This window comes from Phyllostomus hastatus, unplaced genomic scaffold (assembly GCF_019186645.2).
Source record: "Phyllostomus hastatus isolate PE091 unplaced genomic scaffold, TTU_PhHast_1.1 phas_contig_80, whole genome shotgun sequence".
NCBI classification, from domain to species: domain Eukaryota; kingdom Metazoa; phylum Chordata; class Mammalia; order Chiroptera; family Phyllostomidae; genus Phyllostomus; species Phyllostomus hastatus.
The window spans coordinates 30,762,382-30,780,919 of NW_025333960.1; the positions used below are offsets into that span (position 1 = coordinate 30,762,382).

Genomic DNA, 18,538 nt, shown 5'->3' on the forward strand with positions numbered 1-18,538 from the left:
TGCACAGTACTTATTTTTTCTTAAAAAAATTTTTTTCTAGCTACTAGCATTGACTCAATTTCCTGAACTTACCCTATTGTAGTTGTATGTCTGTTAGTCCAAAAGAGGGTATTCTTCCCTCCCAGTGTACACCCGGGTGAACTGATTTGGCTAAGACTGACTTTTCAGGCAGAATCACCACTAGACAGACTAAATAAAGAAAATGTTTGCTTCCTAGTGGAATTGCTTAAAACAGAAAAAGAATATTGAAATCATTAGCATTATTCTGTCCATTACTTTTGACTTTTTACAACAGATTCAGTTCTCTTTTGTTAAGCATATATAGATAAAAACCTGGGTCTCAGGGATTTTTTTTTAATGTAGCCTTTTGGATTAATTTATTTAGCAATCAGTAATGTCTAAAATAGTAGGACAAAAATGTAACTCCTTGATTATAATGACACTGTCAAACTTTTCTTCTTGAGTGTTGTGGGCTGTTTCTCTATAATATTTCTTGATGGAGGGTCAAGCAAATAATCTGGTTCTTTACCAGTTTTTAAAATATCATTGTGCTAAACAGTCCACAGAAGCTCAATTATTAGGAACCACTGAAGTGAAGTTCTTCATAAAATGCTTTATTACCTTCAGTCGTCACAGCATTTGCTGAGTTTAGATAATAAACCCGCACATAGGAGTTACTTAATTTTTCTCTGAGCAGTAATTTACATATGTGAGCAGTAGCCTCAGTCATTTGCAAAGAGGCAAGAAATGATATATTCCTACTAGTTTTTCTAATTTAACCTTAAAATGTTAGGTGTGATCCCATTCTATAAGAACTCTCCTTTTTCACTCTAGTAATGAATATTATGTTATGGAAATTGTTCAGTTTTTCTGAGAATTATTATATCGGGTTGAGTTTTCCAACCACATTAAAAAGTATATGCAATTCTGGTGAGACTACGGTTCCCTAAGGCCATAGCTAATGGTCTGGCTATGTTAAATTTAATTCATAAGCTATATTGTAAACCTAGGCTTAAAAGTGTGCTTGGGCAAGGTAGAGAATGGCTATCTATTTGAAAGTAGAAGAGGAAAAATGTGGTTGTTTATTTTTTCTATGGGCTCTTCCCCCAATATAAATTCTCAAGCCCTACAGGTAATATTTGTTAATTGTTATTACTTCAGTGGCAAGGCACAATAGAAATGTTATACTGCTCTGAAAATCGAGACTACTCCTTCCTTCTAAAGGGGAAAATGGGTTACTTCACATCTCATATTTTATTTTCTATATGCTTCTTTCCAAAACAAATGGAGGTGGCCGAAGAGAAAAAGCAACACCATATTCTAAGGATGGATTAAAGGGAGTAAGGACAGGAGCCCAATAATGTATCACACTTCACCGTAAAGGAGGATGGGTTTCCTCCCACTGATGTGGAGGAGGAAGGGTACTTAGAGATGCCGTGCACACTCAAAGGTGCTATGGGTCCCGGACCAGCAGTCAGCATCACTCAGAAGCTTGTTAGAAATGTGGAATTTGAGGCCCTTCCTCGGATCTACTGAATCAGTATCTGCTGTCTAAGAGGATTCACAGATGCTTTCTGTGTACATTACTTTTTAAGAAGCACTGATCTCTAGTGGTTCTAGGACTTGACTTTAAACCTTGGCTCACTGGCAAAGTAACCTTGGGTAAGTTGTTAGCCACCTGTAAAAGGACACTAAATAGTACTTTGTATTTGTTTTTCTTTTGATGAGAATCAAATATGATAATATCTTTAAAGCACCTAGAAGTCTCCCATCCCCACGTAGGGGTTTTACTGAGTCATCCTCAGATACTCTAACTCAAATACCTATTCCCAGTGATAAGTATTAATTGTGTAATAGGTGGTGGTATTATCGGACTCTAGTAAGAGAACTCTAATGAGAAAGCTGAAGAAAGGCAGGATGACAAGTACAGAAATTATAAGAGCTGTAAGATGAACTGTATGAAGAAAGCATAATGCCACTGGCTTACTTAGTTTGGCAAAGAAAAGATTAAGGGACCTCTTAAATTCAGTTTACATTTCCACTCAGAGATGAATGGTCTTACATAGCAGCATAAATAGTTCAAGTAGACAAATATAGAGGTCTGAAGAGATAGAAGTATCATATATATTGATATTGATAGTCTGTGGCGAGTTTTAATTTAATGACGAGAACGAAGCTCTTCTGCTGGAAGATAGGGAGCAGAATGAGATGACTTCCCTCTAAGAAGCTTTAAGCCTGTTCCTCATGGCTGGAGCCAGGAGGCCCCAGCTCAGTATGTTCAGCTCTGCTTCCCACAGCATTACACACACAACTGCACTGTCCGAGTCTAGAGAGCTTAGTGTGCAGACTGTTTTCAGTGGTCTGTATGGTCAGGAGTTTACTCATTCTGAAATTGGAAAATTTCAAGTGTTTAATCATTGTTACTGCAGTTCACCTTATAAAGTAATGTCTGGTTGGGGTAGGGGCGTGATAACAGCCTTTCCCAACCCCTGCCCCCCACCACCCCTACAGTTCCAGGCCAGTTCCTGTAGCTCAGAAAGGCTGAATTGATTTAAAGCAGCCTTCCAAGTGGAGAAAATACTTCTCCTTTGGGTCTAGCTGAAATATGGAACCTTTAAACAAAAGATAAATTTTTAAGCAGGTTACAAGCAAGAGAAAACACACGGTTTTCAATAGAAATGTTTTTGCCACATTGTCTTTTAACGTCTACCATGAATGCCTGGAAGTGTACATGCATAGAGTGTTATATGAAAAGGAAACTCTAAGGAAATCAAATTATGGTCCACCTGGCACATTGATAGCCTACTTTTTAGGATATCTGAATGTGAACCTTTAAATTGGTGTCCTTACCGTTAAAGTTGGATAAGTAAACCCTGGGTCTTTACTGTGTAGTTGGTTTCCTGAAAAACCTCAGTGTCTAACAATCTGAGCAAAAGATAATCTAAATTATCTTAGGTACAAGTCTGTCTCTATCCCATCTTGTCTGGAGACTGCAGGAAACAACCTAGAGAGTGTAATGCTCAGAAAACTAAAAAAAAAAACTAGTCGCTTACTCTAACTAGGTATCTTTCTATGACTCATGTTTTTGTTGCTGTTGTTCAAACTGACTGAGTTCAGAAGAAACTGGATGTGAGGCATTTGCTTCCTCTTTCCCTTTGTCAGTGTGTTTGGGAGGGAGAGAAACATCAATGTGTAGTTGCCTCTTGTGCGCCCCCTACTGGGGACCTGGCCCACAACCCAGGCATGTGCCCTGACTGGGAATCAAATCAGGGACTATCTGGTTCGCAGCCTGCGCTCAGTCCACTGGGCTACACCAGCCAGGGCTCCTCTAACATTTTTGATGTGCCTGCTATATAATATACTAGAGGGATATCAAGATTAATATGCTGTGATTTCTGGAAACACATAGGCCACTTCAGGTGATAGTAATATAGCCAAATAATTTTAACTATATACCATGTACCATAATAAAGGTGTTTAACTCCATCTGGGAGGCCAATGAAAGCTTGGAGGAAGAGAAGACATAAAAGCAAGTTTGAAAGGGTAGATAGGAATTTTGTCACATTGGGGCCAGGCAAAATATTCTACACAGAATACACAGTATATGCTGTCTTTATATATTATGTAGTATGTAGATGTTCAGAGTAAAGGGAGTACCTGCCATAGTGAAAACCTTGGAACTCTACATTTCCCTGGGGGGCTGTGACTAGTGGACTGCGTTAGAATTGCAGCCTCATGGTCAGACCCTGAATAAACATCTCTTTGTCCAGCAGCTTCTGTGTTTGATGTGAAACTTGCATAACTTCTGTCTACAAAACAGCAGGGGGAATGGTCAGCACCTGAGTAGTGTCACACTTGTGTTTTGGCAAAGGTCACTGTGGCCTCCTCAACTCTCAGGCTTTACCTAGAGTGGCCTCTGCAGCATTGCACACAGTTGACTGCATCTTTCTATTGATTTTTCTTTACCTGCCCTTTACATGTGATCGTTACATGGGTCCTCTCCTCTCAGCTCTTTCTCTCAACATTTCTTTCTACGAGAGGTTTTCTGTGGTTCCTAAGTCATTTGCAGTCCTTGTAGGAAGTGTTGGCATAGCACTGCACAGTGCTCCTGCCGCTGCTTTCATCATATGTTACCGTGTTTCATTACCCACCCTCATTGCTGGGTGGTAAGCTCACTGCGGGAGACAGTGTTGATCTTGCTCATCATTGGAGGTCTAGCATCTAGCACAGTCTCAGTTGTTGATGTATCTATTTAATAAATAGTTACTGAGCACCTATTATGTAGGCCTAGGAATTCTGCAGTAAACAAAACAAATGTTCCTGCCCTGTGGAACTTGTTTGTTGAATGAATGAATAAAACTACACTCTTCCTGGAAATGTTACATGCTCATGTCTTCAGCTACCACATATAAAGTGACCAACTCCCAATTTTCTGTTTTCCCTGGGACCTCTTTTCTGAATTCCAGGCCCAGGGCTCTAAATGTCCCCTATTGACCATCGAGACTAAATGCTTCCCAAGCATCTCGAACTCAGCGCATCTAAAGGTGCCCCATCCACCCAAACCTCGTATGTATTCTGCATTCTGTCTTGGGAAATGGAACTGTTCATTGGTCATACATCTTGTCACCCACCTCATAAGTTGACAGTGTCTTAAATTTCTCTTTATAATCCCTTTACCCCCTAATCCCTACCATGCTGCTTCAAGCGAGGCCCCTCTCATCCTTTGCTTAGATTGTTGTAGCCATGTTCTAACTGGTCACTTTGATCCTAGTCTTAAGCCCTGCAGACGTCACAGGAAATGGAACTTTTCTATTAAACCTTCACATTCCTATGAAAGGTGCCTTTTAAAAATGCAGATCAGCTGTAAGACATTAATGAACTCAGAGGGAAATAAAATCCAAACAACTCAGTGTAATGTTCGAGATCTGGCCCGTGTTTATCTTGCACTCATTCTCCCTACTCACGACCAGTTCACGGCTGTTCTGCACCCTTGCCGCGCCCGCAGTGCGCTGTCTATTTGGTTTCTACATGCACTCGTTCCTGATGCTGAGCGGCTCCAGTTCCTCCATGTAGTTCTTTTCCAGAATTCATGTCTAGGGTCTCGTCTTCTCTGGAGCCTTTTCCGACTTCCCCACAGTGTGGTCAGAGTGGCCACGCACCTCCATGTTTCAGAATTTCCACTGTGCCCTGGGTTTGAATGACTCCCCTAGAGCATGTTCTCCTTCTTTGGTTAAATCTTTCTCTAAGCCTCTTGATGTTTTTCCCTCAGCTTTATTCAGATATTTTTGACATACAACATTGTGTAAGTTTAAGGTGCACAGTATGATTTGATACATTGTATATACGTTGTAAAATTATGTGTGTGTGTGTGTGTGTGTGTGTGTGTGTGTGTGTGTGTGTGTGTTTGGGTTCATGGGGATATGTTCCAGCCCCCAGTAGATGCCAAAACCGTAGATAGTACTGAACCCTGAACCCTAAATACACTGTTTTTTCCTATACATACATATCTATAAAAACGCTTAATTTATAAAGTAGGCACAGTAAGAGATTAAGAACAATAACAATCAAATAGTACAATTACAAGGATATACTGTAATAAAAATTATGTAAATGTCCCACAAAATCTTATTGTACTATACTCACATTTCCTTTTTTAGCATGTTTTTAAAAATTTTATTAAATTTATTTGCATGACATTGGTTAATAAAATTATGCAGATTTTATGTTTACAGTTCTGTAACATATCATCTGTGTATTGCATTGTGTGCTGTCCACCCACAAATTTGTCTTCTGTCACCATGTGCTTGATACCCCTTCCCTCTGGCACCCACCATACTGTTGTCTGTGTCTGTGAGTTTCTGTTTGTCTGGTTGCTTTCAGCGTTATATCCCACATATGCTTGACATCGTATGCTTTTTACTTTTTCTACCTGACTTATTTCACTTATAGCATGATATTCTCAAGATCCATGCATGTTGTTGCAAATGGCTATTTCATCCTTTCTTATGACTGAGTAGTATTCCATTGTACTTATGTACCTCGTTTTCTTTATCCTATCTTCTGTAGAAGGGTACGTGAGTTTTTTTCATGTCTTAGCCATGGCAAATAGTGCTGCAGTGAACAGATGGGTGCATGTATCTTTTCGAATAAATGTTTTCAACTTTTTCAGGTGGATACCCAGGAGAGAAATTGCTGGGTCCTGGATCATACTCACTTTTTTACTTAAAGGAAGCACTTTACAACTTCTCTTTGGCATATCTGACTTGCCAGCATCACTACTTTGGTGCTTTCAAGCCATTTGTTAACTAAAATAGGGGTTACTTTAACCCAGGCACTGTGATGCCACCACAGTAGATAACTGAGACCACGAGCACATGACCAGCAGTGGGGAGCACGCAGAGCGTGTATGCTCGGGAGAAAGGGGCGGTCCACATCCAGGGCGGCATGAGGTGGGATGGAGCCCGATTGTGTGGGGTTCCAACAAGCTACTCAGAATGATGTGCAATTTAAAGCCTATGAATTGTTTATTTCTGGAATTTTCATTTAATATTTTTGAAAGGAGGTTGACAGTGGGTAACAAACTACAGAAAGCAAAACCACAGATAAGAGCTACTACTCTAACATATTTTGGAGTTAAGGCTTTTTAGCCTCTGTAAAGTGACCATTTCCAGCATCCATTTCAGCTGGTTGATTCGACGTATATGTTTTGATGTGATCTGCCCTATTAATTTACATTATATTATCTTAATGAGAAGTTTTTCCTTTGATGAAGTCACGATGACTCCTATTTCTCTCAGTTGTTAAATGGTGGCTGGGCCAACCCCCGGGCTGTTCGCACCATTGTGTTGGGGTCATGTCCGTGATTCAGTGTAGACCTCCACTTACACTTAGTTTTCCACATTTGCTGCATTCTTTTCGGTCATTTGGCCAGGATTGGGTTAATATGTCTTCTCGTGACACTCCCTCCCCCAAATCAGTTCAGAAAGCATTTTACCCACATTTTCCTAACATAAACCCTCCTCTTCAGATAGAGGATTAAGGTCTCCTTGTGCTGGGGAGAAAGGAAAACTGTTGTTTTGTATGGACACAAATTTTGGATTATCCAGGAACATGAGGGCATTTCAAAATTTGGTGAACAATATAGATATAAAAAATTGATAAAGTAGGACTGCCTGTTTTTATATTCTGCCACCTGGCATATGTTTAAATGAATTTGCCTGTACAGGCAACCTCAGAGGTTTTGCAGATTCAGTTCCAGACCACAGAAATAATCAAATTTCACAGTAAAGCAAGTCACTCAATGTTTTTGGTTTCACAGTGCACATAAAAGTTACATTTACACTATACTATACTCTGTTGAGTATGCAATAGCATTATGTCAAAAAAAAGTACTATACATAATAAAAAGTTGTTACTAAAACTGCTAACCATCATCTGAATCTTCAGCGATTCATACTCTTTTTGCTGGTGAAAGGTCCTGTGTTGGTCCTCGTGGCTACTGACTGACCAGGGCGTGGGTGCTGGAGGGTTGGAGTGGCTGTTGCAGTTTGACAGCAGTGAAGTTTGCCCCATTGATTGACTCTTCTTTTTGTGAGTGATTTCTCTGTAGCATGTGATGCTGTCTGATAGCATTTTACCCACAACAGAACTTTCAAAATTGGAATCAATCCTCTCAAGCCCTGCTGCTGCTATAACAACCAACTTTGTCATGCTCTAAATCGTTTTTGTCATTTCAGCCTTCTTCGGAGCATCTTCGTGAGAAGTGGGTTCCAATCTTAAGAAACCACTTTCTTTGCTCATCCCTAAGAAGCAACTCCTCATCTGTCTGTTAGTTTTATTATGAGATTCTACAGTTCAGTTATTTCTCAGTCTCCATATCAGATTCTCTTGCTGTTTTCAGCACACCTGCAGTTACTTCTTCCTGTGAAGTCTCAAACTCCTCAAAGATATCCATAAGAGTTAGAACCAACAACTTCTTCTGAACCCCATTAATGTTGATATTTTGACCCCTTCCCATGAATCACAAATGGTTTTTTATGGCATCTAGAATGGTTAATCCTTTCTAGAAGGTTTTCAGTTGACGTTGCTCATATCCATCAGAGGAATCACTGTCTGTGGCAGCTATAGCCTTACAAAATATATTTCTTAAATAATAAGACATGAAAGGCAGAATTGCTCCTTGATCCATGGGCTTCAGAACGGATGTTATGTTCGCAGTGAACAAAAATACGTTATTCTCCTTGTACATCTCCATCAGAGCTCTTGGGTAACCAGGTGCATTGTTGATGAGCAATAATATTATAAAAGGAAACCTTTTTTTCCCCTCAACAGTGGGCTTAAAATGTTCAGTTCACTGTGTTGTAAACAGATATCTTGTGATCTAGGCTTTTTGGTCTTATTTACATAAGGCAAGCAGAATAGATGTAGCATAATTCTTACTTTATTCAATGTATTGGGGTGTTGCGTGAGTCACCGGCCAGCAGTGATCACGGAACACTGCGGATGGCTCGATGATAAACACGCGAGAAAAAACATGCACAGAGACAAACTAGTTTCTGTGGAGAAGTAGGGACGAAATGGCCACCCCTTCTAGTGAGGAGCGCGCGATTTACAGTCCATACCTGCTTTTATTGGGCTCATTCTGCATAATAATTCAGGTAAAGTATAGTACTCATTAGGGGGAAGTAAGGAACCATAGAAAACGAAGAACTCTGCCGGTCTATTGAGTCGGGGTCAAAGAACTGTAAGACTTTGAGGAACAAACTAACTTCCTCCTTGGACCCTTCTCATTCAACTAAGAGCAATCTAAACAAAGAAGGTTTCACAGTAATTTACATGTTCTTTCTTAGGCCTGATCATCCCGGGGAATCCGCACTTTTCAGCACAGAGCTGCACCACCCTGTCATTGTTTCAGGCTTAGGTGGAGCAAGGGAACTAAGGCAACTGGGAGACAAGGAGGTTTTTTCCCAGACGCTGAGAACTCAGGCTATGTCAAAGCCAAGGAGCGAGGGTCCATCACCCCCTTTTGCTGCAGCCCCCCAAGTCCTTCTTTTGGGGGGCCTCCCAAAGTGATCGTGCCTGTCTTAGGTCGCTCCCCCCGTGAGGAATCTTACCCATCTTTGACTAACCAACCAAGCTTTTTGGGGTTCAGTTATGAATAAAGCAGCAGAAGCAGCATTCCTGCCAGGGAGATAAGCTTTTGTCTCCTTGCTGGCTTACGGTTCCAAGGGCATTCTCTTAGCCTTAGCTAGGCGGGGGTTTCAGCTTCTGATACCAGTCAGGGCGGTTCCCAACATTGGGGTGACATTGGTTAATAAGATTATATAGGTTTCAGGTGTACATTTCTATGATCCATGATATGTATACTGCATTGTGTTCTTAAAGTCAAATACTCTTCTGTCACCATATAGTTGACCCCTTTATCAACTACTACCCACCAACTCCCCTTCCCTCTGATAACTACTATGTTGCTGTCTGTGTCTGTGTGTTTTTCTGTTTTTCTTGTATGTTCATTTGTTGTTTTCAGTTTTATATCAAACATATATTCACATGATCCTTAACTTTTTCAGTCTGACTTATTTTACTTAGCATGATATTCTCAAGGTCTATCCATGTTGTCACAAATGGCAGTATTTCATCTTTCCTTATAGTATTCCATTGTATATATGAAGTCTGTCTGGAAAAAATTCAGCCATTGTTAACATAATGAGAATGGTTTTCATGACATTGATGTAACCTGGCAGCCAAGGAGAGTGGACTGGAATGCTCATGTATGAACAATGATGACTTCACTGTTCTAGTCAGTGGGGGTGATAACACTATTGAGTGAGCATGTGCACTGTGTGGCCGTCACATTCAAAATGACTGAGCTAGTAGAACAATGAATCTGCATCAAATTTTGTGTTAAGCTTGAACATTCCTCCAGGGAAACTATTCAGATGATACAGAAGGCCACAGCTATGGACCACTGGCAGCTTCATCACAACAATGCTCCCACTGATTCATCATTTTCATGCAGAGGTTTTTTGTGCAACATCAAATCTTCCAGGTGACCCAGCTCCGCTACAGACCAGATTTGGTGCTCTGTGACTTCTGTCTTTTCCCAAAACTAAAATCATCTTTGAAAAGGAAGAGATTTCAGACCATCAATTAGATCCAGGAAAATATGACCGGGCAGCTGATGGTGATTGGGAAAACTATGTGAGGTCTCCAGGTGCCTACTTTGAAGGGGACTGAAGCTTCATTGTCCTTTGTACAATGTTTCCTGTATCTTGTATCCTTTTCAATAAATGTCTCTATTTTTCATATTACATGGCTGGACACCTTCTGGACAGGCTGTGTATGTACCACATCTTCTTTATCCAATCATGTATTGAAAGACACACCAGTTGTTTCCTTGTCTTCTTAAGGACCCTAGGGTTTTCAGAATAGTAAGAGAAAATTGTCCTCAACTTAAAGTCACCAGCTATATTAGTCCTTAACAAAAGAGTCAGCCCATCCTTTGAAATTTTGAAGCCAGGCATTTACATCTCTATAGCTATGAAAGTCCTGAATGGCATCTTCCAATAATTTAAGGCTGTTTTGTCTACACTAAAAATCTGTTGTTTAGTGTAGCTACTTTCATTAATTTTCTTAGCCAGATCTTCTAAATAGCTTGCTGCAGCTTCTATGTCAGTATTTACTGCTTCACTTTATATTTTTATGTTAAGGAGACATCTTCTTTTCTTACACCTCAAGACCAAACCTCTCCTAGCTTCCGTTTTTCCTTGGGCAGTTTGCTCCGCTCTCTCAGCCCTGTCAGAGTTGAAGAGAGTTAGGGCCCCAGTCTGGGTTAGGCTTGGGCTTAAGGGAACGTTGTTGCTGCCTTGGTTATCTGTCTGGAACGTTTGACTTTCTGCATATCAGCAGGAAGGCTGTATCACCTTCTTATCACTCCTGTGTTCACTGTAGTAGGAAGTTCCTTCAAGAACTTTCCTTTGCATTCATGACTTGACTCTTTAGTACAAGATTCCTGGCTTTCAGCCTGTCTCAACTTACTACATGCCTTCCTCACTAAGTTTGATCATTTCTAGCTTTTGATGTTAAATGAGAGATGTGCAAGTTTTCCTTTACCTGAACACTTAGAGGCCACTGTAAGGCTGCTAATTGGCCTAATTTTAATATGTTTTGTCTGAGGGAGTAAGGAAGCCCAAAGAGAGGAAGGAAGACAGGAGAACCACTGGTCACTGGGGCACTCAGAACACACATATGTCAAGTGAGTTTGCCTTCTTATGTGGGCACAGTTCATGGTGCCCAAAAACATTACAATAGTAGCATCACAGATCCCTGCTCACAGATCACCACAACAAATATAATAATGAAAAAGTTTAAAGTCTTGTGAGAATTACCGAAATGTGACAGAGACATAAAATGAGCAAATGCTGTGGGAAGAAACAGCACCGATAGTCTTGCTTGACACCGGGTTGTCCCCAACCTTCAGTTTGTACAGTGCGCAGTAAAGTGAGGCCCAGGAAATGAGATGCACCTCTAATTTGTCTTCAAATGATGCTGCATCTACCTCTTGGGCTGTTTAATTGTGCTGCCCTCTTAAACAGTGAAAATCATATTCTGCATCCAGGCTGATAAGTTCATCTACTGTAAACATTACTGCCTATGATAACAGGTAGAATGAAAAAAATCTTTTTATATACATTACAGCTGGCAGAGACCCCCCAGGACCACCTCAAATCATCCCTGTCTTTCAGAGCTTGCTGACCAAAAAGCATGGAAATGTAAAACAAGCCTGGTCTGATATGACCTGACTTTGAAAACATTAGCTTATTTAGACCACCATTCATTCTGTTGTCATTGTTTTTTTTAAGATGCTGTTTATTCAACAAGCTCTTCTAATTAATGTATTCTTTGAGATTAGTAGTCTCTTCTTTCTTGATGAACGAGTTGCTCTTCTACAAGCCATCTCTGGCTCTTTTTTTGTTAGAGATTAATAATGAGAATAATGAAGCAAATGGTTATTTGTGCCGCCGTGATTGACAAAGGTTATTAGAACAGGAATCTGCCCAGAAGCGATGACTAGGTTATAAAAATGTTGTAGAATACTGAAACCAATCACCACTTTTGACATTTAAGAAATACTATTCCCACTTTAATCATGATGGCCTGGTATAAAAGTATTTATGCAGAATAATCTCACTGGGCAGTAATTTTTATACCAAAAGCATACATAATTAAGTATAAGGGGGAGATTCAGAAGTGATCTGAGAGAAAAATGGGCCTGGGGAGGGGATGACCACAGTGAGAGATGAGGAGCAGAGCGCTCCTAAGCAGAACTGTCTGTCTCTCGCACACTGACCTGCACAGTTAGGTGCCCTTTTCCATTCATTGTCTTCATCTTGAGCACGCCGCAGGTTTGAGGAGCTGTTGGGGAGGGTAGCCCAGGTTAGGCTGCTATATTCTTCCTACTAGACTGTAAAAAATATAAGGAGGTATATGGACAGAAACCGTCCTCATGATGGTTTTATTGCTGAAACACCGCCTTAACTAACATTTTGCAAAAACAAACAAATAAGACAAAAATCTAATTATATTCTTTTGTGCTTAATATAGTCATAACTTTGTAAATTAAGTAGTAATTATTTTTATGAGAACTGTACCATTGCTTCCACCCTGCATTTGTTTCTCTGTTGTTTTTTTTTGGGGGGGGGGCTTGATAACAGCTTTATTGAGATAAAATTCACATATAATAAAATTCAACTTCTGAAGTATATGATTCAGTGGTTTTGACTATATTCCTAAAGCTGTGCAAAGACAACATCTCACACCAGAGCATGTTTATTACCTCCCTTATAAAACCCATAACCATTAGCAGTTGCTTCCTCTTTCCCTTCCCCAGACACTCACAACCCCTAATGCACTTTCTGTCTGTACGGCTCTGCATATCTTGGACATTTCTGTTCGTTCGTTTGTTTGTTTTTCTTCTGCTTTCCCCGTGATAGGTACTTAAGGAAATTGGAGAAGAGAATAGAAAGTGAGCGTGAATGAATTTAACTCTTATTTGTGATCGGTTTACTTAGAACTGAGTATTCTTTTCCCTGGCTTACTGGAAGAAGTATTTATTTATTTACTTTATTTTATTTTTTTTAAGATTTTTTAAAAGATTTTATTTACCTATTTTTAGAGGGGAAGGGAGGGAGAAAGAGAGAGAAACATCAACGTGTGGTTGCCTCTCACGTGGCCCCCACTGGGGATGTGGCCTGCAACCCAGGCATGTGCCCTGACTGGGAATCGAACCTGCGATGCTTTGGTTCACAGCCCACGCGCTCAATCCACTGAGCTACACCAGCCAGGGCTGGAAGAAGTATTTAAAACAAAAGAAAGAATAGCAACAGCTTTATATAAATGAAATAACATAATATGTAATATTTTGTGCTTTATATAAGTGAAATCATTTAATATGTAGTATTTTGTGTCTGGCTTCTTTAGCAAAATTCAAGATTCATTCATACAGTAGCGTGTAGCTATACTTTGTTTCTTTTTACAGCTGAGTAAGACCCTTGGCAAGGTATACCACATTTCGTTTATCCATTGATCACTTGGTGGACATTTAGGTGTTTTACTGTATGAATGATGCTGCTCTGAATATGCATGTACACGGCTTTACATGGGCATACATTTTTAATTCTCTTGGGTATATACCTAGAAGTGGAATTGCTGTGTCATATGGTAGCTATGTGTCTAACTTTTTGAGGCACTGCTAAATTATTTTCCAAAGCAGCAGCACCATTTAATCTTCCATCAGCTATGTAGGAGAGTTTTAACATTTCCATATTTTTGTCAGTGTGTATTATTGTCAGTCTTTTTTATGGTAGTCATCTTTGTAGATGCAAAGTGGTATCTCATTGTAGTTTTGATTTGCATTTCCCTAATGGTTAATGATGTCCAGCATCTTTTCTAGTGCTGCTTGGCCATTTGTATATTTTCTTTTTTTTTTAAATTTTTTTTATTTTAGTCATTGTTCAAGTACAGTTTTCCATTTGTATATTTTCTTGTAGGACATATCTATTCAAGTCTTTTGCCCGTTTTTAATTAGGTTAATAGTTTTTATTGCTGACTGTTATAACATGTTACTATATCCTGATAACAGTACCTTATATGTGTGATTTGCAAATAGTTTCTCTCATCCTGTAGGCTGTCTTTTCAGTTTCTTTTTTTGAAGCACAAACTTTTAAAGTTTGAAGTCAAATTTCTTTCTTTATTTTTTTGTTGTTTTTTAAGTACCCATTACCTAATCCAAGATCACAAAGATTTACTTTTATGAATTGCATAGTTTCAGCTCTTACATTTAGGCCAATTATTCATTTTGAGTTAATTTTGTATATGGTGCAAGGTAGGGATCCAACCTCCTTTTTTTGCATGTGTTCACATTTGTTTTTGTTCAAATGTAAATGTTTAGAGAGAAATGTCTCTTCAAATGAGATACGTTCAAATGAAAATACATTTACTATGTTCATCTGAAGACTACACTCAGCTGCACTCTCACCAAATATGGTTCCATATCTGTCTCTGTTTTGTTTATTGGAATCTGAAAAGCAGCATTCACAGGTGCACTTTGAATTCATTTATTCAGTTTTTTCCTTAATTTGTAATCTCACCTCTTCAGCTACAGTACAGAGAATGCCAAGAACTTCTAAGCCTCTATCAGAAATACCTATCAGAACAGCAGGAGAAGCTCACCATGTCTCTCTCCGAACTTGGAGCTGCAAGAATGCAGGAACAACAGGTAAGCATCTTTATCCCCACCTATTCTTGTTTTCAATGGATCAGCAAGATGTCAGAAGAGTCATTTGCCTTTTGCTTCATTTCACAGTATATGCAGGGTGAGGCAAACAGGATTTACAGGTGTTTATATGGAAAGTAATACAATAATAAATAATAGTATAAGAATAAACTGTTTCAGGTACTCAGCTGAAATCCTACTTTTGCCCCACTCTATAATATTGTCTTAAAACATGGAAATATGGTATGGGCTTGAGCTGGTGTCTTTTACTTCCCTCTTTCCCTTCCCTCCTGTTCCTGGGACCCCAAGGTCAGGAATGATCACCTGAAGCAGGGTGTTGGGTCTCTGAGGAAGCTCCTGGTTGTATGGAGGCACAGCAGGAGTGGCAAAGAAAACTCACTTTCCTGTTGCTTAATGAAGATCAGGTGGACTGTTTGTTGCTCATTGTCCTTATGGAAAACACCGAGTCTTTCCTAACTCATGCTTACATTTTTAGAATAATGCAAGTGACTTGGTAACTCACAAAAGCTTTACTTGGATAAAATTAAAATATTTTGCATGATTTTGTTTGTATATATATATGTATTAATTGCAAATATACATATGAGAGTGTTTGTAGATACATTCACATACATGTTATCACATAGTATATAGTATACAATTAAATGAATGTTCAGAACCTTGCCAGTTGCCTTTCATTTGCCCTTGAGCAAGTAATACTTGATCTCATTTTTATATCCACATGAGCTTAAATCTTCAAATAAATGGAGATAAGCTTGATATTTTAAATCATTTTAGGAGAAAAAACTGTGTAGTAGAGTCAGTCATTCATATTAAGTATTAAAACATGAGTCATGGACCCAAGTATTATCCTACCCTTCGAATAGTGTCATCTGCGGTTTTCTGAAGAGCACCATTGCCCTTCAACCTAGAGACAGCTGTGCCAGGTGCATTAGGAGTTTTGGCCAAGAAAACTCCAGTTTTGGATCTGAAGTTTGAACACATGGAAAACTTTTTTTTTTAAACCTTTTTATTATTTTTTTAAGATTTTATTTATTTATTTTTAGAGAGGGAAGGGAGGGAGATAGAGAAACATCAATGTGCAGTTGCTGGGGGTCATGACCTGCAACCCAGGCATGTACCCTGACTGGGAATCGAACCTGCAACACTTTGGAAAACTTTTTTTAATAAAGAAATCATTTTGCTGGAATGTGGTAAAACTCAGATTTTTAAAAATATGCTTTTTTAAAGTTACATTTATAAAAAAATGGCCAAAGCATGAATGGTTTATTTGTATTCTAATTTGAAATATTTTCTTTTGTTCTGTTTTCTGAAAACCTAGGCTATAAAATGATGCAGAGCAAGGTGACAGTTAATCTTGATTGTTCATCTGGATTTTTCCTGCCACTTTGATGACAGTCAGTTTTTAAGGCGGTCTTGAGTAGTCTAGAGAAAACTATAGCATGAAGATCAGATTTTGGCATTTGTTTTTGCATTTTCACTTTCTCCCTTTGCATGACATAGGTGTATTGGCACAAAAATGAAGGGCAGCCTGCTGTCAAGGATATGTGAGGAGACGCAGAGGGCCTTTTAATGACCAGTATAGTATAATCTTATGACCCCAAAGATATAGACAGAGTCCAGAAACCGTCACTAAGTTTCTCTAAAGATAGCTAGATAAGGAGGCCTAACCCTTTATCAATCTACTAGAACTGGGAGGAAAGAAAATTTTCTCAGGTATTAGTGTTTTGTTTAAACTAGTGAATGAATCTTAGATGTTTCACTAGAGACCAATCATAGTTTACACTTCCTTTCTTAACCTCAACTTTGAGGGACAAAACTTAAAAAAATATATATATATATATATATAGCAAAAAATATGTGTGTATATATATATATATATATATATATATATATATATATAGCAAAAACTAGAATGAAAATGTTGGCCAAGTAGACAATTGTATACACTCAAAAAGAGGTACTTTGAATTTTTATTTTGACTTGATGAGAAAAATTTAAAACCATATTTTCAGGAAGTAGCTGGTGGTCAAGTTTCAGATTATGTTTTATATACAATGAAAATGAAATTGAGAGTTAAAGGCCACTTGTAGGCTCTGCCATTTGAACCCAGAGAGGGAAAGTAAGTTTCATCTTAAATATGGAGTAGAGATTCACACCTTGTTTCCTGTGCTATCTGATTTGTTCTGTGACAAGCTTCTCTATGCTGAGCAAAGGTAAGCACCTTCTCTTATTTCCTCTGGGAAGTGGATAAATTTGGCCAAGTCTAATTCCAGTCAGGAAGAGCATCATTGGAAAGACGTAGCCTAAATAAGGACATAATTAAGTTAAATGTCCTCTTTCTGTGCTTCCAAGTGGGCTGCGCTCATCTCTGTCCCAGCAACTCTCCTGTTCTTCTGTAACAAGTGTTACTCACTCATCTCCTCACCAAGCGCTTTTGAAAACAGGCATCTCGATGTATTGGTCTTTGTACACTGACAGCCTAATGTAGGGTTTGGCTTAATAAATATTTTTAATAACAATTACATAAATAATTTACTTATTTATTTTTTTACTCTGTTCATCACCACTCATCCTCATATTCTCCTCCACCTCTCCACTCCACCTCCCCTGGCAATTACCACACTGCTGTCTATGTGTTTTTTCTCTTTCTTTATTCTTTTTGCTCAAGTTCTCCATGCCCGCACCGGAAGAAACCTGAAACACTAATTCTTTTCTGCCTGCTGTTGCCAAAGTGGCAGGAAAAATCCAGATAAACAATCAAGATTAACTGTCACCTTGCTCTGCATCATTTTATAGCCTAGGTTTTCAGAAGACAGAACAAAAGAAAATATTTCCAATTAGAGTACAAATAAACCATTCATGCTTTGGCCATTTTTTATAAATGTGACTTCAAAAGAAAAGAATATATGCACCCCTATGTTCATTGCAGCATTATTTGCAACCACCAAGATTTAGAAGCAGTCCAAATGTCCATCAGTAGTGGAGTGAATTTTTTTTTTAAATTTTTGTAACCAAAAAACATGATGTATATATATACACACACACACATATGTATATATTATATATATATATGGTACATACTGTGTGCTAGGTACTGTTCTAAGCCCTTACATACATTAAATCATCTGGTGCACACAAAAAGCCAGTGAGGTTATTATCCCAGTTTCATAGAGGAGGGACCCTAGGTAGAATGAGTGGCTTGCCCGGGTCATACAGCTACCAAATCTGGCTGGCTCCATAGTTTCTTGAAGGAAGAAAAACAAGAAAAACTTGAGATAGCTAAAAAAAAAAATGTTTACTTTAGTGTCTTTGTTTCCATAACTAACCCTTGGAGGCTCTTAAACTGACATACAGGTTTTCGAGGACCGGAGCACAAATGTGGTAGAGATGTTGGGAAACTATGTGCTCTTCCTATGAGTAGCCACAATGTCAAGTAAACACAAAATTTTATTTGCTCTCAAAATAAGTTTTTTTTAAAAAACTCATCTCCAGATGTTGCGATAGGGATAGCAGCAGCAGCTCATTCTTCGCGAGGCGTGCGTTTGACTTTGAGAGACTTGTTCTGTTTCTTCTTTGCACTGGCTGCCATCTGGCTCAAATTGCATATTATGGGTGTTGCTTATAGTTTTATTAAATCCACAGTTCTTCAGAAGAATGTCCTGGCTTACGATTTTCCTTTGCAACTTCTGCCATTTCCCTGAAAAGAAATTGCTCCACTTACAAGGTGAATTTTCCTCATTT

The 18,538-nt window shown here is 38.8% G+C and overlaps 1 protein-coding gene across 3 annotated transcripts in view; it reads left to right on the forward strand.

Moving 5' to 3' along the window:
• Positions 1–18,538, forward strand: part of KIAA1328 (KIAA1328 ortholog) — a 230,727-nt gene that overhangs the window by 82,944 nt on the left and 129,245 nt on the right. For 2 of the 3 annotated variants that reach the window (XM_045849863.1, XM_045849864.1), the window contains one exon: positions 14,649–14,776. In XM_045849863.1, the coding sequence (XP_045705819.1) occupies positions 14,649–14,776 (128 nt within the window). Of the gene's footprint in view, positions 1–10,230; positions 10,274–14,648; positions 14,777–18,538 lie in introns of those variants that run through there. The other variant, XM_045849865.1, reaches the window with a different exon arrangement.